General features: G+C 37.9%; 1 protein-coding gene across 16 annotated transcripts in view; it reads right to left on the reverse strand.

Annotated features, from left to right (window-relative positions):
• Positions 1-26547, reverse strand: part of BPTF (bromodomain PHD finger transcription factor) — a 156360-nt gene that overhangs the window by 84544 nt on the left and 45269 nt on the right. For 11 of the 16 annotated variants that reach the window (XM_036997508.2, XM_036997506.2, XM_036997507.2 and 8 more), the window contains exons 3-5: positions 19415-19638; positions 4092-4301; positions 3357-3545 (exon numbers count right to left, since the gene is read on the reverse strand). In XM_036997508.2, coding sequence (XP_036853403.2) covers positions 3357-3545; positions 4092-4301; positions 19415-19638 — 623 coding nt within the window. The remainder of the gene's footprint in view (positions 1-3356; positions 3546-4091; positions 4302-19414; positions 19639-26547) is intronic. The other 5 variants (XM_036997514.2, XM_073235797.1, XM_036997512.2 and 2 more) reach the window with 1 other exon arrangement.

A 26547-nucleotide genomic window follows, 5' to 3' on the forward strand; every position in this document is an offset into this window, starting at 1 on the left:
CCATAATAGTCCCAAACTGGAAACCATTCAAACATCCATCAACATAGAAAATGGATAGATTAATCATTACATATTTGTATGATGTAGTATCACACTGCAATAAGAAAGAACAAATTACTGCCATGGGCAGGATCTAAATGGCTCTCACTGAGGTAAAAAAAAAAAAAAACAATGAGATTATCAAAAAGTACAAATTATATGATACTTTTTTTTTAAAGGCAGTACTAACTGGTGGTGACAGAAGTCATACTTTTCTGGGGTGAGAATAGGGGTAGTGAGGAGGGGGCATGATGCTGTTATACAGGTGTCTTCACTTTGTAAACATCCATTAAGATGTTTACTTAGTATCTGTGCATTTGGCCACGTTACACTTTAATAAAATTTTACCAAAAAATATCTCTCCATACCAAACACTTTCCAATCTGACAATGTCTTCGGATAATCTTTGGTCAGTAAACTAGGTGTCTAAATACATTCTCAAGGAATATACACAGAGTGGTCAACAGTGGTAACCAGAGTGGTCCACAGACACCCCCAAGGACCTAGCACACCACCAGGCACATTGCAGGCACTCAGTATGTATCTGTGGAATAAATTAGTGCACAGAGAGAGAAGCAGCCAAGAGACACATTTTAGCCTTCTGTGAGAGTCAGAACTCTAGTCAGATGTGTCAACTGCCAACTAGAAAGTAAGTACTCAAGGGCCTCAACTTTGTCTACTTTGGTTACTGATATATCCCACCAGTATATTCCAGTGTCATTAAGTTTTTAAGCCCAGGATTTAGCTAATGTTTACCCACTTTATGAAAGGAACAAATTCCTCTTTAAAAACTGGAGTGATACATTAAATTTGTGTATTTTTAAATGATTTTCTTAAGGTTTTGGAAAAAGTATGAGAACATCAGGTTTCTGGGTTCAGTTTTGTGTTTTTAGTCTAGTGTGAAAGGAACTATGATTTAACAAACGGTCAGGTTATGAAATTTTTGCACGAACAGTAACTTCAGCTATACAGCACCCTCATGATAATGGCCCCAAGTCCACCTCGGCTGACAGCTACTGACAATTGTTATTTGCTCCCATTCAAGCTTCCTTAAACCTTCTTGTACAGGTTCTCATCTAAGTCAGTTTTTCATGACATATCCATGAAAAAAAAGATTTGAACTGCAAAGTTTAAATACAAAGAATCCCAGTTACAAGAATTATGTTGACTTACTATTCCTGAGTCAGTAAATGTACAGTTGGACTCACCCACTTTATTATTCTTTACTTGTTAGGTTTTCTCACTCTTCCAAAGAGCTGACTGACTGCATACAGCAGTAATAATGATGCCCAACATTTATTAAGCAGTTAACATGTTGTCAGACACTACCCTCAGCGCTTTATATATATTATTTCATTGGGCATCCTTTAAAAATGTAGGTCAGATACTAAGATAGGAATTTCTCCCTTAAACCATTCTAGTAACAAAAGAACAGATAAATCAAGAAATTGGTAATAAATAGCTGAAAAATCAAATGGTCTGTTAAAATCTCAGCATAGTTCTTACTCAACTGTGTTTGATTTAAAAACTAACTAGTATATAAAGCTAGTAGAAACTGAGATTTACACTAAATATCAATCAATCTTAAAGGACAATGAACATTTTAAGAAGTATTTACTAGTAATCCTAACTCCAATAAAAATTGATTTTTTTACATTATTTTGGGGCTACTACTTTCAAACTTTTAACCATGAATATGTAAAAAGTAAGAATAATACAATATTTTAACTGGACAGTACCAGGAGATCTAACCATAGAATTTCAGAACTAAATTATGGATCTCTGAATTTCCGCGGTCCATTCAGTAAAGGATTCTCACTGAAATGATCTCTGATAAACATATATTGAATGCATCTAAGTGAAAGAGAATTCTGAACAGGGGAATTCTAAAAGGGAATTCTAATTTAGAAAGGAGAACTCTAGAAATTTTTTAAAAATTTATAATTCTACAATTCTAATTCAATGGAAGTTGTTAGTATTGTCAAAATATCCTCTGTTACTTTTTCTACTTACTTGGCTTAATACCCTCTATTTCAAAGAATAAATCTAATTCCCCACAACATCTCAGCCCCTCAAATATATGAGGACGATTACATTACTTCCACCCCTACATACCTTGATACCAAAGCCTACTCTTTCCTAGGCTAAAAAAATTTGTTTCTTGATTCATTTTACCAGATAGCAGCTTCTAGCCTTTTCTTCATCTTAGCTACCAGCCTCTCACCAGCACAAAACATGCTGAATTTAGTAACTGTGATTCTTTCAGACCCTACACACACGCCTGCTGTAGCCTCATGTTCCACAACTGGTGCTTCCAGCAACAGTGCACTGTTTATAAAACACACAATTAAAAACAGTCCCCACAAGAACTGTTTATAAAAATCCTTTATGTTACAAAAAAGGAACATTAAGGTCTTTAAAGATTAAATGACATTAACTTAATGGCAGAAGCAGATCTAGAACAAGTCTTCTAGCCCCTTCCCAAACACATGAGAATCATATTCCCAGGACAGATGTACAACAGCAGTACTGAAAGTCTGACAGTATGTGACACTGTTACAATATAACGGGAAAAACATCTTTAAGGATTTCCATCAAGGTGTTAACTGTAACTGTTGATTTTTGGTGGGATTACCAGTGTTTATTTTCTTGTTTTGCTCATCTGAGTTTTCCAATTTTTTTTTGAAAAATACATATAGTTCCTGTAACAAAAGTTCCTTTTTGTTTAAGACAAAAGAAAAAGCATAATGGCATTCTTGGTGTGATATAACTAACTTCAAGTACACCTTTAATTCTAAAAAGCTTAAAATATGAATTACTGGTTAACTTACACTTTTATGTTAAAATATATCTCACAAAAAATGTTTTGTGACAATGGTTCTCTATTATAACATTATGGTTTGAAATGGTTAAAAAAAACTGCATAAGCACATGCAAACATAAAAGTAATATATTAGTACATACAGAATAGGAATGGTCAAATCATTCAACATGTAGCCATTAGTATGTAAGTATTGAAAACCAAAATATAGTATCTGCCACTATGGTCTGGTGATAAAAATATACAAGTAAGTTTATTAGTCAAAAACAGCTAAATGAACTTTAAAAGCATGATTATGATGAGTTTCAAGCACTAACTGCAAGAATGTTTGTGAAACTCCAAATGTTAGGTGACAGTTTAGCAATCAGGATGGCACTTATGTAAACAAGCAGCATGAATGAACACATACTTTAAAGTTCTAGGTGACATTCAGCTTTTACTACAAAAGGGAAGGATTCCACCCATTACAGAGGCATCGATACACTGCCCTCTGTACCTGGCACATCCGGGGGGAGCTCAGATGCCACCTTCTTCTCTGCCATGTTGCTGCTATCATGGGTTTCTGAGGGACACCCCATGGGACTCCTCCCTTCAGAGGGACTAGTCTCTTCTGAAGAAGCATTTGTTGTGTTGTCGCCAAGATTTGCTGACACAGAGTTACCTTTATCCCCAACTTCTGTTGGCTCTACAGTAAAATGCACAACAAAACTTTAAAGATACTCTTTGAAATTGCTTTAGGACAAATGGCCACATTCCATCAACTACAAAATTGAATAGTCACCAAAAAAAAATCTGCGTTTATTTCATGGCCATTTTGAAGCAATTGTATTCTGGGATATTTTCACAGTTGGTAACCAAAGAGTGTTTAAGAATATTTAATGTATTAAGAATGTTTCTAAGTAATTAATATAAAAATGAACATACTTCATCACATTCACAAGTGTATATTCTGGTATAAGACCAGTTTTTTTTCCACCAACAAATCTCATTGGGAAATGGCACCTTATTAGGGAGTATAAATAGATAAGGGGGTAACATTATAGCAAAGCCACCAATGATTACACTATAGCAAAGACTCATTACAGTGATTACACATTACAAAGGGGGTATTCTAGTCTCTTCAGAAAATGTTTAATTAAATACTTGTTTGTAATAAAAAAGATTCACTTTCATTTTGCAAATAAAACTGGAGACTTCATAAATAATACTGATGAAATATTTTCTTTTTTACCCTCAAATTTTCCTTGCTCAGGATCATCATCTGGCGTCTTGTCGTCGTCACTGTCTTTTTCAAGGGACTGGTCTTCAAACTCGTCTCTACTTTTCTCAGCATCCTTGCAGTTATTATTCTCAGTCTCATTCTTGTCCTTTTCTATTTCTTCTGGGCTTTTAATAATATCAATGTCCCCCTTTTTGGCTCTTATGGATTCCAAAATTTCTTCTGTAATTAAAACAAATAAACAGTTTTATTTACATATATACCAAATATAAAAAAGTACTACAAGTGCCACATAAAGAAGTTTATTAGTGCTTAAAGCTAATATGTTAAAAGCATTAGAACTATGAATCCTCTGCTGTATGAGGAAAAACTATAAGCTGACACAGACCAACAGTGGTTAGTATGGTACAGTGATAAGAACTTAAAAGACTCATGACCCAGTGCAGGTCTGACTTGAATTGGCTATGTAACCCTGGGCAAGCTACTTAACTTCTAGGCCTCTACTTGGAAACATTTCTCTCTGAAGTCCTATAACTGTTACTCAAGTCAGTAAATCCCTAAGGGCTCTCTCTGTAATTGTCTTTCAGCTTGGACAGAGTGATCCTAAGGCATGGTACAGCTCCAGAGGGTCTGTCAGTATGGACTCCTCCTGGATATTAACAGTTATTATTTGGGTTATAATCTAATACTATTATTTTTTATATTGTTACTCAAATTGTTCCAGCTTTAGCCAATGAGTCCTGTATCCTTTAAACACATCTCATTCATTCATTCATTCATTCATTCAGCACTTTCTTACTTTTCAGGGCTACAAGATACTCCAAGCTCCCTGTATTTTCTCTGCCCGAGCCCTAAAAAACCACCGTCTCTCTAAGGAGTATGGATTCTTCTTTTTTGGAGAATGATTATTTAGAAGACATGATACAGGCATTCAGATGTACTTGTTACTACTGTGGTGTCACTGCTTCTATGCTCTCTCAGCCAAAAGAGCTAGGAAATCTATGTATGTATACTATGTACATATACTAACTCACACATCTATATTATTTCTGTAATTATCTGTGCTCAGCAATGGGGTATGTGTGTGGTTCATTCACAATGCCTTGTTGCTTCTTTTTCTGACAAGAGAAACCGGGTTCTTCTCAAGTATCTACAATGTATCTATCTATTTGGTCAATCCTAGTATACATAATAATTTCAGAATTGCTAAACTGTACCCCCATAAGAAATAAATTTACCAATGAGAGTACAGGGTTTGTGAACAAGAAGAAATATTTTTAATGCCTAGTACCCACACACTTCTTTTTGGATTTTTTAATTTACTTGTTTACATTTCCAGTGGTTAAATGTTCTCTACTGTAACTTTCATCTATGTTTTTTTTATTAAGGTATCATTGATATACACTCTTATGAAGGCTTCACATAAAAAACAAGGGAGCCAAGATGGCGGCGTGAGTAGAGCAGTGGAAATCTCCTCCCAAAAACACATAGAGCTATGAAAATATAACAAAGAAAAATCTTCCTAAAATAGAGACCACAGGACACAGGACAACATCCAGACCACATCCACACCTGCAAGAACCCAGCGCCTTGTGAAGGGGGTAAGATACAAGCCCCAGCCCGGCGGGACCCGAGCGCCCCTCCCCCCGGCTCCCGGCGGGTGGAGAGAAACCGGAGCAGTTTTTTTTTTTGGCGAGCGCTTTTTGGAAGCCTTAGAGGGACGGGCCCCCGTTGCTGGGGAGGCAGGGTGGCGGGACTGGTGAGGAGGTGCCTGGGAACGGCGCCGGAGGACAAAGAATATCCCGCGTTTCTCCCTGCGAGACCTGGGGGCGGGTGCCTGAGACCGGTGCCTGAGGACGGAGGAGGTCGCGCGTTTTTCCCCTTTTTTTTTTTTCTCTTTTTGGCAAGCGCTTTTTGGAAGCCTTGAAGGGACGGGGACCCCAGTGCTAGGGAGGCACGGTGGCGGGACTGGTGAGCGGGTGGCTGGGACCGGCGCCTGAGGACAAAGAATATCCCCCATTTTTCCCTGCGGGACCGGTGGGCGGGTGCCTGAGACCGGCACTTGAGGACAGAGGAAATCGCGCGTTTTTCCCCTTTTTTTTTTCTCTTTTCTGCGAGTGCTTTTTGGAAGCCTAAAAGGGACAGGGACCCCGGTGCTAGGGAGGCAGGGCGGCGGGACTGGTGAGCGGGTGCCTGGGACGGGCACCTGAGGACAAAGAATATCCCGCATTTTTCCCTGTGGGACCGGTGGGTGGGTGCCTGAGACCAGCACCTGAGGACGGAAGAAATCGCGCGTTTTTCCCCTTTTTTTTCTCTCTTTTTGCCAAGTGCTTTTTGGAAGCCTTGAAGGGACAGGGACCCCGGTGCTAGGGAGGCAGGGCGGCGGGACTGGTGAGCGGGTGCGTGGGACCAGTGCCTGAGGACCAAGAATATTGAGCGTTCCTTCCCTGCGGGACCGGTGGGTGGGTGCTTTTTGGAAGCCTTGAAAGGACAGGGACCCTGGTGCTAGGGAGACAGGGCAGCAGGACCAGTGCGCGGGTGCCTGGGACCGGCACCTGAGGAAAAAAAAAAAAATCGCGTGTTTTTTCTTTTTTTTTTCCTTTCTGTTCCCTCTCTCATTGTTGCTGTTGTTGTTTTGGTTTGGAGAGTGCTTTTTGGAAATCTTAAAGGGGCAGGACAGGTCACTTAGACCAGAAGCAGGGAATCTGGGGATCTCTGGGCACTCTAACCCCCTGGGCAGCAGGGAGCACAGAGGCCCCTTACGGAGATAAATAGTCTCCTGGCTGCTCCCCCTCTAACGGGGCTCCACCATTTTGGAGGAACAGCCCCAGCCAGGCCAAGCCCACAGCAACAGTGGAGATAAACCCCAAAGCAACTGGGCAGGAAGCAGAAGCCCTGTCTGCGCACAGATGCCCAGCACAAGCCACTAGAGGTCGCTATTCTCCCAGGAAAAGGCTACAAACCAACAAGAAGGGAAGCTCTTCCAGCGGTCACTTGTACCAGCTCTGCAGACTATCTCTATCACCATGAAAAGGCAAAACTACAGGCAGACAAAGATCACAGAGACAACACCTGAGAAGGAGACAGACCTAACTAGTCCTCCTGAAAAAGAATTCAAAATAAAAATCATGAACATGCTGACAGAGATGCAGAAAAAAATGCAAGAGCAATGGGATGAGATGCAGAGAAAAATGCAAGAGCAGTGGGATGAGATGCAGAGAAAAATGCAAGAGCAGTGGGATGAAGTCCGGAAGGAGATCACAGATGTCAGGAAAGAGATCACAGAAGTGAAACAATCCCTGGAAGGATTTATAAGCAGAATGGATAAGATGCAAGAGGCCATTGAAGGAATAGAAGCCAGAGAACAGGAACGTATAGAAGCTGACATAGAGAGAGATAAAAGGATCTCCAGGAATGAAACAACACTAAGAGAAATATGTGACCAATACAAAAGGAAAAACATTCGTATTATAGGGATACCAGAAGAGGAAGAAAGAGGAAAAGGGATAGAAAGTGTCTTTGAAGAAATAATTGCTGAAAACTTCCCCAAACTGGGGGAGGAAATAATCGAACAGACCATGGAATTATACAGAACCCCCAACAGAAAGGATCCAAGGAGGACAACACCAAGACACATAATAATTAAAATGGCAAGGATCAAGGACAAGGAAAGAGTTTTAAAGGCAGCTAGAGAGAAAAAGGTCACCTATAAAGGAAAACCAATCAGGCTAACATCAGACTTCTCAACAGAAACCCTACAGGCCAGAAGAGAATGGCATGATATACTTAATGCAATGAAACAGAAGGGCCTTGAACCAAGGATACTGTATCCAGCACGACTATCATTTAAATATGATGGTGGGATCAAACAATTCCCAGACAAGCAAAAGCTGAGGGAATTTGCTTCCCACAAACCACCTCTACAGGGCATCCTACAGGGACTGCTCTAGATGGGAGCACCCCTAAAAAGAGCACAGAACAAAACACACAACATATGAAGAAGGGAGGAGGAGGAATAAGAAGGGAGAGAAGAAAAGACTCTCCAGACAGTGTATATAACAGCTCAATAAGCGAGCTAAGTTAGGCAGTAAGATACTAAAGAAGCTAACCTTGAACCTTTGGTAACCACGAATCTAAAGCCTGCAATGGCAATAAGTACATATCTTTCAATAGTCACCCTAAATGTAAATGGACTTAATGCACCAATCAAAAGACATAGAGTAATAGAATGGATAAAAAAGCAAGACCCATCTATATGCTGCTTACAAGAAACTCACCTTAAACCCAAAGATAAGCATAGACTAAAAGTCAAGGGATGGAAAAACATATTTCAGGCAAACAACAGTGAGAAGAAAGCAGGGGTTGCAGTACTAATATCAGACAAAATAGACTTCAAAACAAAGAAAGTAACAAGAGATAAAGAAGGCCACTACATAATGATAAAGGGCTTAGTCCAACAAGAGGATATAACCATTCTAAATATATATGCACCCAATACAGGAGCACCAGCATATGTGAAGCAAATACTAACAGAACTAAAGAGGGAAATAGACTGCAATGCATTCATTGTAGGAGACTTCAACACACCACTCACCCCAAAGGATAGATCCACCGGGCAGAAAATAAGTAAAGACACACAGGCACTGAACAACACACTAGAACAGATGGACCTAATAGACATCTATAGAACTTTACATCCAAAAGCAACAGGATATACATTCTTCTCAAGTGCACATGGAACATTCTCCAGAATAGACCACATACTAGCTCACAAAAAGAGCCTCAGTAAATTCCAAAATATTGAAATTCTACCAACCAATTTTTCAGACCACAAAGGTATGAAAGTAGAAATAAATTCTACAAAGAAAACAAAAAGGCTCACAAACACATGGAGACTTAACAACATGCTACTAAATAATCAATGGATCAATGAACAAATCAAAATAGAGATCAAGGAATATATAGAAACAAATGACAACAACAACACTAAGCCCCAACTTCTGTGGGATGCAGCGAAAGCAGTCTTAAGAGGAAAGTATATAGCAATCCAGGCACACTTGAAGAAGGAAGAACAATCCCAAATGAATAGTCTAACATCACAATTATTAAAACTGGAAAAAGAAGAACAAATGAGGCCTAAAGTCAGCAGAAGGAGGGACATAATAAAGATCAGAGAAGAAATAAACAAAATTGAGAAGAATAAAACAATAGCAAAAATCAACGAAACCAAGAGCTGGTTCTTTGAGAAAATAAAATAGATAAGCCTCTAGCCCAACTTATTAAGAGAAAAAGAGAGTCAACACAAATCAACATAATCAGAAATGAGAATGGAAAAATCACGACAGACTCCACAGAAATACAAAGAATTATTAAAGACTACTATGAAAACCTATATGCCAACAAGCTGGAAAACCTAGAAGAAATGGACGACTTCCTAGAAAAATACAACCTCCCAAGACTGACCAAGGAAGAAACACAAAAGTTAAACAAACCAATTACAAGCAAAGAAATTGAAACAGTAATCAAAAAACTACCCAAGAACAAAACCCCGGGGCCGGACGGATTTACCTCGGAATTTTATCAGACACACAGAGAAGACATAATACCCATTCTCCTTAAAGTGTTCCACAAAATAGAAGAAGAGGGAATACTCCCAAACTCATTCTATGAGGCCAACATCACCCTAATACCAAAACCAGGCAAAGACCCCACCAAAAAAGAAAATTACAGACCAATATCCCTGATGAACGTAGATGCAAAAATACTCAATAAAATATTAGCAAACAGAATTCAACAGTATATCAAAAGGATCATACACCATGACCAAGTGGGGTTCATCCCAGGGATGCAAGGATGGTACAACATTCGAAAATCCATCAACATCATCCACCACATCAACAAAAAGAAAGACAAAAACCACATGATCATCTCCATAGATGCTGAAAAAGCATTTGACAAAATTCAACATCCATTCATGATAAAAACTCTCAGCAAAATGGGAATAGAGGGCAAGTACCTCAACATAATAAAGGCCATATATGATAAACCCACAGCCAGCATTATACTGAACAGCGAGAAGCTGAAAGCATTTCCACTGAGATCGGGAACCAGACAGGGATGCCCACTCTCCCCACTGTTATTTAACATAGTACTGGAGGTCCTAGCCACGGCAATCAGACAAAACAAAGAAATACAAGGAATCCAGATTGGTAAAGAAGAAGTTAAACTGTCACTATTTGCAGATGATATGATACTGTACATAAAAAACCCTAAAGACTCCACTCCAAAACTACTAGAACTGATATCGGAATACAGCAAAGTTGCAGGATACAAAATCAACACACAGAAATCTGTAGCTTTCCTATACACTAACAACGAATCAATAGAAAGAGAAATCAGGAAAACAATTCCATTCACCATTGCATCAAAAAGAATAAAATACCTAGGAATAAACCTAACCAAGGAAGTGAAAGACTTATACTCTGAAAACTACAAGTCACTCTTAAGAGAAATTAAAGGGGACACTAATAAATGGAAACTCATCCCATGCTCATGGCTAGGAAGAATTAATATCGTCAAAATGGCCATCCTGCCGAAAGCAATATACAAATTTGATGCAATCCCTCTCAAATTACCAGCAACATTCTTCAATGAATTGGAACAAATAATTCAAAAATTCATATGGAAACACCAAAGACCCCGAATAGCCAAAGCAATCCTGAAAAAGAAGAATAAAGTAGGGGGGATCTCACTCCCCAACTTCAAGCTCTACTACAAAGCCATAGTAATCAAGACAATTTGGTACTGGCACAAGAACAGAGCCACAGACCAGTGGAACAGATTAGAGACCCCAGAAATTAACCCAAACATATATGGTCAATTAATATTTGATAAAGGAGCCATGGACATACAATGGCAAAATGACAGTCTCTTCAACAGATGGTGCTGGCAAAACTGGACAGCTACATGTAGGAGAATGAAACTGGACCATTGTCTAACCCCATATACAAAGGTAAACTCAAAATGGATCAAAGACCTGAATGTAAGTCACGAAACCATTAAACTCTTGGAAAAAAACATAGGCAAAAACCTCTTAGACATAAACATGAGTGATCTCTTCTTGAACATATCTCCCCGGGCAAGGAAAACAACAGCAAAAATGAGCAAGTGGGACTACATTAAGCTGAAAAGCTTCTGTACAGCGAAAGACACCATCAATAGAACAAAAAGGAACCCTACAGTATGGGAGAATATATTTCAAAATGACAGATCTGATAAAGGCTTGACGTCCAGAATATATAAAGAGCTCACACGCCTCAACAAACAAAAAACAAATAACCCAATTAAAAAATGGGCAGAGGAACTGAACAGACAGTTCTCCAAAAAAGAAATACAGATGGCCAAGAGACACATGAAAAGATGCTCCACATCGCTAATTATCAGAGAAATGCAAATTAAAACTACAATGAGGTATCACCTCACACCAGTAAGGATAGCTGCCATCCAAAAGACAAACAACAACAAATGTTGGCGAGGCTGTGGAGAAAGGGGAACCCTCCTACACTGCTGGTGGGAATGTAAATTAGTTCAACCATTGTGGAAAGCAGTATGGAGGTGCATCAAAATGCTCAAAACAGACCTACCATTTGACCCAGGAATTCCACTCCTAGGAATTTACCCTAAGAACGCAGCAATCAAGTTTGAGAAAGACAGATGCACTCCTATGTTTATCGCAGCACTATTTACAATAGCCAAGAATTGGAAGCAACCTAAATGTCCATCTGTAGATGAATGGATAAAGAAGATGTGGTACATATACACAATGGAATACTACTCAGCCATAAGAAGTGGAAAAATCCAACCATTTGCAGCAACATGGATGGAGCTGGAGAGTATTATGCTCAGTGAAATAAGCCAAGTGGAGAAAGAGAAATACCAAATGATTTCACTCATCTGAGGAGTATAGGAACAAAGGAAAAACTGAAGGAACAAAACAGCAGCAGAATTACAGAACCCAAAAATGGACTAACAGGTACCAAAGGGAAAGGAACGGGGGAGGATGGGTGGGCAGGGAGGGATAAGGGGGGGGAAGAAGAGGGGGGGTATTAAGATTAGCATGCATGTGGGGGAGGGAGAAAGGGGAGGGTGGGCTGCACAACACAGAGAGGACAAGTAGTGACTCTACAACATTTTGCTAAGCTGATGGACAGTAACCGTAATGTGGTTGTTAGGGGGGACCTGATATAGGGGAGAGCATAGTAAACATAGTATTCTTCAGGTAAGTGTAGATTAAAAATTTAAAAAAAAAAAAAAGAAAGAAAGAAAGAAAAGGGGGATTACTCCTTAACAGGATAAAACTATTGGTAAATCAAAGATCAACGCATGCTTTAAATATCCTTAATGTTGATCACTTAAAGGGTGTCAGATGATCAGCTATGGAGGTACTCTTTTCTGATAATATTCCTTTCTCTTAATTAAAAAAAAAAAAAAAAAAAAGCAGTTACTGTGTGCTGACCTCCAATGAGTTCTGCACAGTGGTATAGAGGGCATGTCAAAGTGTGGGCAAAGGGTCTGTTTGTTTCTACGCAGAAGATCAAGGCCTAGCTTGGATACCCAGAAAATGAACTAAGATACGATATGAGGAGGAGCTTCCGGCATCAGCACTCTCTGGAGGACTCGTGCCGGGGGATGATCATCAAAAAGCCTCCACAGGGATCCGGACGATGCTGCGGTTGTGGCTGCATCCAGCCCACCATCTCCTGGACTTGCCATAAGAAGGAGGAGGGAGATGTCTAGGCTGGCATGTGCATACAGTGAGACAACGAATTTGACTGGATCTGTACTGTTGGAACTCAACCAGGAGTTGGGAGGGGTGCAAGTTGTAGCACCCCAAAATCTCATGACTATAGACTATCTATGGTTAAAAGAACATATGGGATGTGAACAGATCCCAGAAATGGGCTGCTTTAATTTGTCTGATGGTTCAAGTACAGTTGGAAAATATCCATCATATCATAGATAAATTTTCACAAATGCCTAGGGTGCCTAAATGGTTTTCTTGGCTTCACTGGAGATGGCTGGTAATTATAGATTTGCTTTGTTTATGTCACCGTATACCTATTATGTCAATATGTGTGTGCAAATTAGTTAGTAGTTTAAAACCTATACATACTTAAGGTACTATACAAGAAGATATGTCAAAGAAATAATCAATCCTCCCAAGTTTCCTTCATATGCTACATCTATAGCTTTTCTTCTTCCTTCCTAATTACAAACTTTAAATAGAATTCGTGCCTCATATCGAATTTACCGAGTATCATAATTCCTCCAGGTGGTAAAGATACCTCGAGACAAGTGCTGGGCATAGAAGCCACAGGGCATAAATCTGCAAAGAAGTAAAAAGCTAACCTTTGCAAACAATATGGCTTCTCTCTCACTTACCAACTTTACATTTCCCTGTATGGCCCCGGAAGATGACTGGTTAGCCAGAGACGGGTAAGATTCCTCAAGGGAGGAACAACCTAAGACAGGCACAGTCGCAGGGGGGCCATCAGGTGAGAATTTGGGGATCAACAGAGGTGAGGCTCAGAACCTCACCCCCTCTGCTTTGAGAGAAATCTTCTGCATCCGTGGATGTCTTGCTGCCCTTGTCTAGCCTGGATTAATACTTAGTCCATAGGCACACACCTGATCATCTGATCATCTACATTTGCCTTCTTACAGCACTAAACTATGTTTTCTACCTTTATCTTGCATCTACCTACCACTTCAGCATTTTATTAAAAATAAAAATAATAATAATAATAGGAGAAATGTGGGATCAACATATAAATCAAGTACAAAAATCAAATGAATATTCATATTTGACCTGATGGTTTATAGGTCATATTGCATGATCAAAACCGAAAGTTTCTGTGATGAATGCCCTTGTACTGTTCACCATGTAAGAATTTATTCACTCTGTAAGAATTCGTTCACCATGTAAGAACTTGTTCGTTATGCTTCAGAAGATTGGAGACTGACGAGAATTAGGCTTGAGATGGATTAATGATTGTACATTGAGCATTGACCCCCCTATACTGAATTTTATTGTTGTTAACAACCATTTGATCAATAAATATGAGAGATGCCCTCTAAAAAAAAAAAAAAAAAAAAAAAAAAAAAAAAAATGAAAAAAGAAAAAAAAAAAACTCTGCGAGAATGTGGGTGCATTTTCTCATAATTTTGACCAATCAGTAAAAGTCCAGATATTTTTCACATTCAAGTTTTCACAAATTGATTAAGGCAGCTCCTTCAACCACCTTTCCTGTTGTAAGGGAAACAGCACCCTTGGCCATGAGGATGCAAAGCCAGTGATGGTTCTTGGGCAGTCACAGTCTAAAGAGAAAGCCCAGAACCTCAGCTAAGATCCAACACCCAAATTACTCTGCATTGTACAATTCTAGTAACTCATCACTGCAGGGCAGTCTGTGGATGAAGAAGAACCCAGATAGGGTGATCTTGCCTAAGAAGGTACTTACCACAACTGCTTTTGTCAACGCTCATTGAATAGCTAAAGCAGAGAAATTCCATTTCTAAAGATAAATGTTCTTACTAAAGGTCAAAGGCTCACTCCAGAATATTCTCTTGCTAGAACCTACATAAATTGAAATGCAGTGCAGACCTTCTCAAAAAAGTTTTATTTGGTTTGTTTAATTTTATGTATCAACTTGACTGGCTATAGGGTGCCCTGATAAAACATTATTTCTGGGTGTGTCTGTGAGGATGCTGTGGATGAGTTAGCATCTGAATCAGTGGACTCAGTGAGGTAGATTGCCCTCCCCAATGTGGGTGGGCCTTATCCTATTGGTTGAGAACATGAATAGAACAAAAGGCAGAGAAGGGAATAATTTGCCCCTTTTTTCCTGTCTTGCTCATTTTCCGGGCCTTCAGAATTGAGCAGAATTACGCTGTCAGTTTTACTGGGTCTCCAGTTTATAGACTGCATGTCATAGGACTTCTCAGCCTCTGTAATTGCATGAACCAATTCCTCATAATAAATCTTCATAAATCTCTGTATATGGATATATATTATATACAATAAATCCAAATAAGTCAAAAAAAAAAAAAAAAAAAAACAATGTGGTTACTACATTCTGCCTTATTACTGAGTCCCCCCACATACCCCATTGCTGTCACTGTCCATCAGTGTAGTAGGATGCCACAGAGTCGCTACGTCTTCTCTGTGCTACACTGTCTTCCCCGCGACCCCACACACACCATGTGCACTAATCAAATTTTTCATCAATATTTCTTAAACTGTAGGTATCTAGAGCGTTTCCTGGGATTAGAAAGACCTTGTAAAATCATCACTGTAAAATACTGACTTTTTCAGTAGTGATTATATTTGGATTGGTTGTGGTTAATTTCTCACACACACTCTCACCCTCTCCACTCCTAATTCCTGAGAATAGGAGCTAATGATTATATAAACATCTAAGACAAGCTACAGGAAAATTCCGAATGAAAGAATTCCAACTGGCATATGTCGTCACAGTACCACCTAAGGCATGGTACTGTATCAGTCCTCCTCATCTAAGTCATCCCAGGATCCTTTTACGTTATTTCCCTACATCTTGTTACCTATCTATACATACTGCTTTCAATTCCAATTTACCCCAGCTGCATTTAGTCTTGCTAATAATAAGGACTGAACTGATCAATATAAGTATCTCAATCACTCTTCTTAAAAGAACTTTTTATCTAAAAAAGAAAATTTAGTTACCAATTACCTGCTTTTCTTGGAGCCATATTATTTTTCACTTTCAAACATAGCTCCACTTTGATCTTTGACTGCCAGCTTTTCCTAACCAAATTGTTGTACACTCCTCCCAACTTCCCTAGTGCCATTTAATGAGAGCAAAACAACATAAAAGAAAAAAAAACCCCGCTAACTATAGATCACCTAAATTAGATGACAAGCATAGGCAGGATGACCACAGGTCTTGGATTTTTCTACATAGGCTCTCATTTCAAATATTCTATCTTGATACCCACTCTATCAAGTATATATATATATATTTATTAGTCTATATGCACTTATCTTAGGTTCAAAAAACCATGATACCTAGAGTCATAAGAAAAACAGACCAAAAAAGTTGGGGGGAGAGATAAACATCAAAGAATGAAAGAAAAAAATCAGTTTAGGTTGTTTCTGATCAACAATAAATGTGAATATTTATAAACATGTATATTCTATACTTTGCAGGAAAATTTCAAAACAGAAAGAACCCACCCAATTAAAAAAACATCTCTATTAGAAAAATTTATTCCAAAAATAAACTTCTTTCAGACAAGCAAAATTAAGCATCATAAAACACAACTACCACAAAAGTCTATGTAAAACAAATACAGTAAATTATTTAGTTACAAATATATAGTAAATTGCAGAATCCATAATTCTTTTCTGTATAATTTGCCTCTCTGTATATTTGAAATTTTTCATGAAATATATGGAAAAAATGAAAGAGAAAAATTCAACGCCCAAGATAAAATTAAAATCTTCCCAAGTGGATATATATGTGTATATAAACCAGAGGACTATAAATTTGAAAGGATTTATGCTATCTGATAGGTTAAAAATGTAAAGTCATTAGGATGGGCTGTGACTCTGATGTTACTGTGATGATACTGCAAATTACTCTTGGCTATTTCAGAACTCCAGTAGTTTCTGCTGTTTTCATCTCATAAAATCCCAAGTTAACAAACACCACTAGATATTATTTTGTGTATTTACATGGGCTGGGTGCTCCTAAACTGACTACATAGCCAACATTTTAGTTCCCAGAGAAAAAACAAATGTTAACAGTGGCAGACTGGTGTTTTAATGGGGAATTATTCTATCTGAATGTTAATTCATTGCCAATACACTCCTTACAAAGTTGTTGAGAGGATTAAAGGCTTGTAAAACATCTAGTTGAACACCTGACCACATAAGTACTCAAAATTATTAGTTTCCCTTTCTCTCCCCCATCAATTTTCAATTCTTATTAATTCCTCCTCCTCTAGTACCAAACTGGTCACACCTTGGCAAAAAAGAAAAAGAAAAAAAGGTCATTTCTTGTCTAGCTCTCACCATTTCCGAGGTGCAGTTTACCTTATTTAAATAAACTCCACGTCACACTAAAACAGTAACTGCAGGATGCCAGGCAGTCTGACAGCACACAAGTTTTCGTCACCTAACTTTCTAAGAACATACTGAGGCCTAATGCTTAAAGTTCTCTCTGCTGTTCTTGAGTACTACAAAAGGTTTAATTTTTAAAAGCACATTACATGCTAAATTTCAGTGAAATATAAAACACTTATGATATGAAATTTGAAAAACATAAAAAGGAAACCAACTGTAATCCTACTATGCTAACTGGTTACTTTTTTACAGATAAAACCTGGTCTATTTACCCGGTTGGTTATTTAGAGGAAGAAAATTTAAGTACCTCAGTGACCCAGGTATTGTTTTTACACAATAGCTCACATAATTCTTCAATGTACAATGTTCTATTACATGTTGATCCACAACGGGATTAACCAATTCCTCTACTTCAACCATTTGTAGTTTTATATCCCCCTAAATCAGACAACTTAACATTTTAGTTATCCATTCCCATTTTGGTTTTGTTCATTATTTAATGATACTATGTATACAATTTTGTACACAGACAAGCTCACTCTAGAAAATATTTCTAATTCAACATACATGACAAAAAAGCACTTTATACTGCATTTTAGGTGACTGGACACAGTTATTCATTATTGTAATAAATGCTGAAAATGGAAGAGAGTAAAAAGGGATATCATGTCAGCTTTAATGCCATGACTCATAAAAGGAAATTAAGAGGGGAAGTAACCTGACTGAAACTAACAAAACTTCATTATTTGATCTACATAGATAAAAGGGAGGGAATATAGAAGGGAGGAACTAAAGAGGGGGTTACATTACTGTGATTATCAACCTCCCATCCCCCAAATTCTGACAACTGAAATTTATCTGATGAAGAAATTACGTATTTTTCTGAACAGATCTAATAGAAAAATACTTCCAACTACTAGATATGAATTAATATAATCCTTGGTAACTAAGTCTGCTAGTTTCTGAAGACAGAGAAGATTTGTATGCAACAGTATTTAGATATGACAGCATGACCATTAAAGAAGTATATGTGAATGAGAATATCACCTCACACCATCGCCACCATCCAAAAGACAAACAACAACAAACGTTGGCGAGGTTGTGGAGAAAGGGGAACCCTCCTACACTGTTGGTGGGAATGTAAATTAGTTCAACCACTGTGGAAAGCAGTATGGAGGTTCCTCAAAAAACTCAAAATAGAAATACCATTTGACCCAGGAATTCCACTTCTAGGAATTTACCCTAAGAATGCAGCACTCCAGTTTGAAAAAGACAGATGCACCCCTATGTTTATCACAGCACTATTCACAATAGCCAAGAAATGGAAGCAATCTAAGTGTCCATCAGTAGATGAATGGGTAAAGAAGATGTGGTACATATACACAATGGAATATTATTCAGCCATAAGAAAACAGATCCTACCATTAGCAATAACATGGATGGAGCCAGAGGGTATTATGCTCAGTGAAATAAACCAGGTGGAGAGAGACAAGTACCAAATGATTTCACTCATATGTGGAGTATAAGAACAATGAAAAAACTGAAGGAACAAAACAGCAGCAGACTCGCAGAAACCAAGAATGGACTAACAGTTACCAAAGGGAAAGGGACTGGGGAGGATGGGTGGGAAGGGGGGGATAAGGAGAATAAGGGGCATTACGACTGGCACACATAATGTGGGGTGGGGGAAGGGAGCATGGGGAAGGCAGTATAGCACAGAGAAGACAAGTAGTGACTCTATAGCATCTTACTATGCTGATGGACAGTGACTGTAATAGGGTATGTGGTGGGGACTTGATATAATGGGGGGAATCTAGTAACCACAATGTTGCTCATGTAATTGTATATTAATGATACCAAAATTAAAACAAAAAAAATTTTTTTAAATAGGACTCCCAAAAAGGTTTAGTAAGATATTTGAATAAAAAAATAAAACAATTTGGGGGATATTAGTAATGACCAAGGCAAGACATAAAATACTAAAATGCATAGTAGCCCTAATTTATGTTGGGATGAAGAAGGTTTCTCTTGGGAAAATGAAATACAGTAAAGTAAAATATATATACTTGTAAATTTTAGTAATTTTCAAATTTTACAGTGATGTCACACCTTGGTTTATTTTAGTTTACCGCAAATTTAACAAAATGTAAAAGGAGTAAATTTTCCTCACCATTAGCTGCCGACAGAAAGGATTTGTTACTGCCCCGAGCCTTATTGGTCAGGTCTTCGGTTATGTCCATGTGCCGATGGATTTCTTCACGCATTTCTTCCAGAATTTTGCAGAGTTCTGCTTCCCAGTAATCTTTGTCTAGACAGTCAATTAATTCTGCAAACTGGACTTTTGTGCTGTAGTACCAAATTTTCTTTTCATTTTCATTTTCTGTATCTTCTTCTCTGTTAAAAAAAAGTACAGAAACATTTTCTATGTTAGACACAATGGCACTTACCTGACAATTCCATCTATCCAGTAAAAGTTAGAATATGTAACACAAAGTTTGTGCACTAAAGCTCCATATACTTGCTCTCAAGAAATCCCTCAAGTCTCACTCAAATTCCAGTTACTGTTATTTTATTTGAATACCCTCAAATTATTTTGATTTCCTAGCCCACAGCAGTTAGGATAAAATAATTTGCTTGTAGCAGTGGGGAAAAGAGGAATTAGTATAGCAGCAAAGAAGAATACCTAAAAATGTGACACACGGAAACAGGACCTCAAAATTCAGAGTACACTCGTGGTTACACTTCAATCAACTTTAAGATCATCACTGAAACAAGATGAGAAGCAGAATTTTAACCAGAAATATTTAAACAGTGTTCTGTATACGGCAGGTACTGGGCAGACCCACATTACAATATTTAGAAACATTTCCATCAAAATGGTATAAATGCTCTACTGAATTCTGGTCCTTGAAGAAGTCATCTCAATCGGGCAATAATGTCTCATTCCTCTTATTAGGGATGATCAAAGTTGAAACTGGAGAGAAGAGAAGTTTCCTTTCCTGCTTATACTCTCTCTGAAGGTCAATTCATTTGGAATGCAAGTGGAGACTTTAGCCGGGATGGTCACTAACTAAAAACACAGGACAAATTAATGTCTAGGACCAGGTTTAGAGAAACACATGTGATGGTATTTCTTCTCTCATTCAAAAGGAATTCAGGAGTGTGTGTGAGGTACCTGATGAGAAAAAGTCTAACTTTTCTGTCTACTCAAAGGCAAACTCAAAGAGCTGATAGAACTGGGCTTTAAGAAAGATCTAGCTTTAAATGGGATGGGCTCTTATGAAATATGTGACCATGGACAAGACACAATCTCTCTCAGTCTCTGAGCCATTTTATTTACCTCATTGGTAAATGAGGATAACAGTACCTATCTTCAGGGCCACTGTAAGAATTACAGGTATTATAATGAGGCATCTATCATAGTGCCTGGGCATATCATTAGTAATCAATAAAAATGAACTATTATTGTTACTATTACGATAGCAAGTTAATAAAAATTTAGCAGAATTCCTGGAATGAACTGTTCAGTAATTCTGAAGAAAGGAATTATTAAATCATGGATAAATAAAAGGATATCAAAACTATCAAAAGTTGTAAAGATAAAAAATATTAACAAAAAAATTCCATTAACTAAAATTCTTTTTTCAAATCAGCATCTGCTGACATTTGAGATTAGTATATTTCTGTTAGAAGCTTTTTACAAGAATTTCTGAAAATCATTTTTTAGTCTCCAGATTTCACTCTATGATGGGTATTTCTACTTACTTTTAATGACTGAGTGATGACAATGGTCTTATTCCAATTTATAGTGTTAAAGACATCAGAGTCCTCTTATCAAAAATATTTTTTAAAAAGACTTCAAAAAGCAGTACCATATCAAAATCTAAGCGGGAATATAAAATCAGAAAGTACTTGATGAGCTTTGACTGAACAAGAGTTTTCTATAGAAAAGCCTTGATTTTTTATTTTCTAAAATATCAATCTTAAGGATTTCCCGTTGTAAAGATGTTGAATTAACTGTTTGCTTTTTCCTCTTTATTTCTGAAATATCTACAAATTTCAATGGAATAAGAAAACACTACATGAGAACACTTCGGGGGTTAGAAAACAATTTTTAAGCATAAGATTTCAAACTGAAAATGAGATGCAATGGGGACAAACCTAACTAAATGAACATTCTGTCCACTTTTTCAAGCAACTCACAGACTACTGAAAGAGTCCCTAATAGCTGACTGTCTTTCTTAACAGCACTACTGCTTCGTATGGCAGTCTGTTCTAAATTGGAATTGCTCTTTTAGGAAGTTTTTCATTTTAATGAGATGATGCAAACCTAGTACTTCCAGCCATCAGTCCTGGTTTTTTTACCTGCTAGAGTTAGGTGAAATAAACCAATACCTCCACACACACAGTCCTTCAACTCTTTCACAGTATCTACTCTGTTTTTTCTTTTCAGGCAAAACATGTTCAAATACTTTAATCATCCCTCATAGATAATGTTTTCCAGTCTTTACTACTCTGATATCTTCCCCTAAATGTACAGTTTGTCAATGTCCCTCTAAAAATGCGGATCCCCATGTATAATGTTGGGGGGAGGCACGGGGAGGGCTGTGTAACACAGAGAAGACAAGTAGTGATTTTACAGCATCTCACTACACTGATGGACAGTGACTTATAGGGTATGTGGGGGGGGGGACGTGGTGAAGAGGGGAGTCTAGTAAACATAATGTTCCTCATGTAATTGTAGATTAATGATACCAAAATAAAAAACAAATAAATAAAAATGCAGCTCCCAATAACTATTTTATTGGGCTCAAACATAATCTACAACACTGGTAATTTTTTTCTTGTTGAAGCTGTAAAAGGATAAAGTTCATTAAAAGCATAAAGTAGCAAGAGAGAGTGAACAATAACCACTAATGTCTTCAAAGAGCACTTGCACACTTGGGAACATTTACACAGTTTATATGATCAAAATTATTTGTTTTAACTATAAAAGTGACAACAGCTTTTCTATATAGAAACACATTGATTTGTGTGTATATTTGGTTTGGGGATTAGAATGTGGTTTCTACAGAAGTTCTGTCTCTACATAAAATACATACAAGGTTCCCTGTGCACACCCAAACTGATCGGGCTTCCCTATAGAGGCTCATTAGCTCAAGGAGCTCACAGGATGGCAAGGGAGGTAAGGACGGAATGAAAACGTTTGCCAAAAATATAATTAAGGTCAAACATGCATATTATATGTCTACATTTTACACCCTGTTTGGCTTTTACTTAGCAAGATAAGTAAGAACTAAATGACTAAGTTTCAAGTTTCATTTCTAAATAAACCCACAGAAACTAAGGGTAAGGAACACTAATAGTGGTTTCACTAGTGTCTCCCCCACACTCCCAAATTCATGTCTACATGAGACCTTAGAATGTCACCTTATTTGGAAGCAGGGTGTTTGCAGATGTAATTTAGCTAAGGATCTTGAGATAAAATCATTCTGGATTTAGGGTAAACCCTAAATCCAAAGACTGGTGTTCTTGTAAGAGGAGGAGAGGGCACAGACACACACAGAAAAGGTAATGTGAAGACAGAGGCTGAGAGCCAAGTGATGCATCTGTCTGTAAGCCTAGAAATGCCAAGGATTGCCAGCAACCACCAGAAGCTGGGAGAAAGGCCTAGAACAGAATCTCCCCTGAGAGCCCCCAGAAGGAACCAATCCTGCTGACATACTAGCCTCCAGAATGATGAGAGAAGAAATTCCTGTTGTTTTAAATGACTTAGTTTATGGTAATTAGCTTATGGTCTCCCTGGGAAACACACAGATTTGGTACCATGAAATGGAGAGCTACTCTAATAAATACCTAAAAATGTGGAAGTGGCTTTACAATGGGGTAATGGGAAAAGGCAGGAAGAATTTTGAGGCATTTGACAGAATAGGCCTAGACTGCCTTGAAGAGGCAGAAGTAGGCCCATATTAGAATTATGCGGCCAGAAAAAAAAAAAAGGCAAAGAAGCCTTTGGGGAGCACTAGAAGCTGGAAAAGACAAGAGAAGATTCTTTCCTAGAGCCTTCAGAGGGAGCATGGCCCTGCTGACACCTTGATTTTAGACTTCTGGTCTCCAGAACTCTGAAAGAATGTTTCTGCCACCTAGTTTGTGGTACTTTGTTACAGCAGCCACAGGAAACTAATGCAGCTAGGGACTCAGCAACTAAAGACAACAGCCAGGTGAGGCAGCTCAAATAGGTTAGGGGCCAGAATGCCTGGGATTGAAGCTGATTCTACCACCTAGCTGTGGGATATTAGATAAATTGGATAAATTACTTAACCTCTCTATGCCTCAACTTCTCCATCTAAAAAATGGAGTGACAGTACTCATATCAAAATGCTTTTGTTGAGAATTGAGTTAAAATACATAAAGTGCTTAGAACAACTGCCAGCAATATGCAGAGTTGCTATTATTTTCCTCATCTTACAAAGTATGTGACACCTACCTTAAAACAAGTAATTACAAGTGAGACAGATGTTAAAAAAACAAACACGAAGTGTTTCAGGGTGCAAGAGGGAGAGAGGTTCAGGGAAAGAAATAGCCCTAGGAAATAGCACGACTAAGCTGAGATTTGGAGGATAATTTAGCCAAAAGGTTTTAGCTCGCCTATTTTTTCTGTTTTGGGTGGTGGGAAGCAAGAGAATCAAATGTACAAAGTTAGGGACTTGTGGACTTTCTGCTAAGAACAAATGGAAGTAAATGGAAGGTTTTTCAACTTGGGTGGGAAGGAGGCCGTTTATCATCCAGCTAGGGAACAGAAAGCGAACTGGGGAGTTAGTTACATAGAGACCAATGTGGAGATGAGTTGAGATATCTAGTCTAGTTGAGATGACGCTGGCTTCTATCATGGTAAGGACAGTGAGAATGGAGAGAAACGGAGTCAATATTCAAGACATAAAAGGCATAACAAACACTACAGGACAAAAGACTATTCCCAAGTTTCTAGCTTGAGCAGCAGTTAGGATGGTGGTCCCATTTACTAAGACAGAACACTTGATGAAGGTAAGTAATGGGGGAAAGTGATGAATTCAGTTTTAGACATGTTGTGTCTGAGGTACCTGTTAGGTGAACATGTCCAGGAGGCTGCTGGGTAGACAGAACTGTGCATGGACAAAAGGAGTACAGGCACAGGTTTGATGGTAACTAAGCCAGCAAGTAAACAGGTACCTTATAGCTAGAATGGGGAGGTGCATATGGAAAGCTGCACAGGATAAAAAGCATAATTTAGTTCACCTGGAAAATGAAAACCTAGAGTTTTAAACTGCTATGTTCAAGGTAATTTTATTCAGAATGGACAGTGACAAGAAAAGGTGCCAATTTAATGTGGCAAATCCTATCTTATTAATAAGCAAATTTCAACTTCAGAGCAAAGAACTGACAGGATATAAACAGTATTTAAGAAAGACTGGCTCTTACATACTGAATTAAAATCAATCTCTTAAGTTGTTTGTTCAATACCCTGGTTTCTCAGATAGGCCACAAACTCAATGGGTAAGAACCTTTCTTTTAATATATGCTTCACTAACCTATTACAAATAACATATTTTTAAATGAGTATTAAACAAATAAAAGCAACAGGAGAAAACTTACTTTGTATACTAGGCATTTCAATTAAAATTTGTTCACTGCCCCAGACTTTAAGTATGCTCCCCTTAGGCAACTGTCCACCAATTCATCACTTTAAGCTTCCTGGGCTTCCCGGAAGAGTATATACCAAATCTCCACATACTACCAAGTGAGCAATTTACATAGCTTCAAAATTTTCACCGGGATCCATATATACTCTACCACAATGAGGCACTTAAACTGAAATTGTTTTAATCTAACTTTAAAAAAGATGTAGAATCTTCCTGATTTACTTGAATTATTGACAAGGAACACTTTATCATCACTAGGAATTATATTTCAAGTTTTGGATTTGACTTTACTAAAGTAGAAATAGTCAAAATGTCACAGCATGAAAAAAGATACCATCCTTGTCTGAAATCTTCATTAAATTTTGTATACTTTAGTATGCTTTATGAAAGGGACAATTTTAGGAACTATGATTAAATATTTTAAAGCAAATAAACTTGAATGAATAGTTTCATTATGAAACATGTAACTTATAGAATTTTATTGTTTAATTTAGAAAAGCAGATTATTTCCTCAATAATATGTAGCACAAATCCACCCCACAGGTGTTTCAAAGGTAACTTCTTAAGTCCTCTGACTCATAATTTCAAAGGCTTGCACTTACTTAAGTACTTTTAAAGGGTCTTCTCTCCAGCCAGCCTGTGTTGCTTTATAAACTGATACTGATTTATCAAGAAAAAGAACCTTTTTAGAATACCATGTAATTTATTTTATATTTTCTGAAAGTGCCTTTGTCTCAAATTTTTAAAGATATCAGAAATACCCAGTGTGGGTATGTGAAAAACAATTTCAGTATCTTTGTCCCCCTATAGTTATAAGCATAGCCTTCAACAGCTAAAACAAATCACGTTGCAGACTTCTCAAGATGATGGCTTGGAAACTAGACTACAGCATAAAACTAGCTATTGAAAATATTCTTATAAATAGGTTCTAAAAAAACTTCCAGGTCCCACTCACTAACAGCCTGTCTTGGACAATTTAGTTAACCTTTCTGAGCTTTAGTCTCTTCATCTATAAAATGCAGACAAAAGTAGTACCCACATTATCAGGTTGTTGTGAGAATTAATGAAAAAACGTACATAAAATGCTTAGAAAACCATAAGACACATATTAAGTGCTCAATAAATGTTGCTGTTGGCTACTACTAGTCCATCACCAACTAGTTCCTGCTATAGGTCTGTAAAAACCAAAGCACAGACCATTAATTACTGTGTAATAAGCCTTACAGATGTCAAGGCCTATCTCCTTGTGGACAAAACACCCTTGGCATCTCAGGCCCAAAAGGGCAGCACAGATAAGGAAATGAGAGGCAGTGAGAAAGAACATCTAAAAGGGTGAAGGAAAGCAAGATAGGGAAGAGCAGCAAAAGAATGCAAGAACAGGAGCACAGAATAAATTTCACGTACAAACTAATTTGTTCCCAACAATCCTGTTGACTGAGCCCTTCTGGGACAGCTTTGAGGCTGAGTGATATGGCCTGTTAACTGCTGAATGTCTATAGAATGTAAAAGCAATAGACAGTATCACTGACTTTTCTCTTAAAATGAAATACAGCATTAAGCTTCAAACCAAAATGTGGTCAGATTTATCTCACCATTTATAATGACCTTGCCAACAAAACTCTCC

The sequence above is a fragment of the Manis javanica genome, chromosome 4 (assembly GCF_040802235.1).
Source record: "Manis javanica isolate MJ-LG chromosome 4, MJ_LKY, whole genome shotgun sequence".
Taxonomy (NCBI): Eukaryota; Metazoa; Chordata; class Mammalia; order Pholidota; family Manidae; genus Manis; species Manis javanica.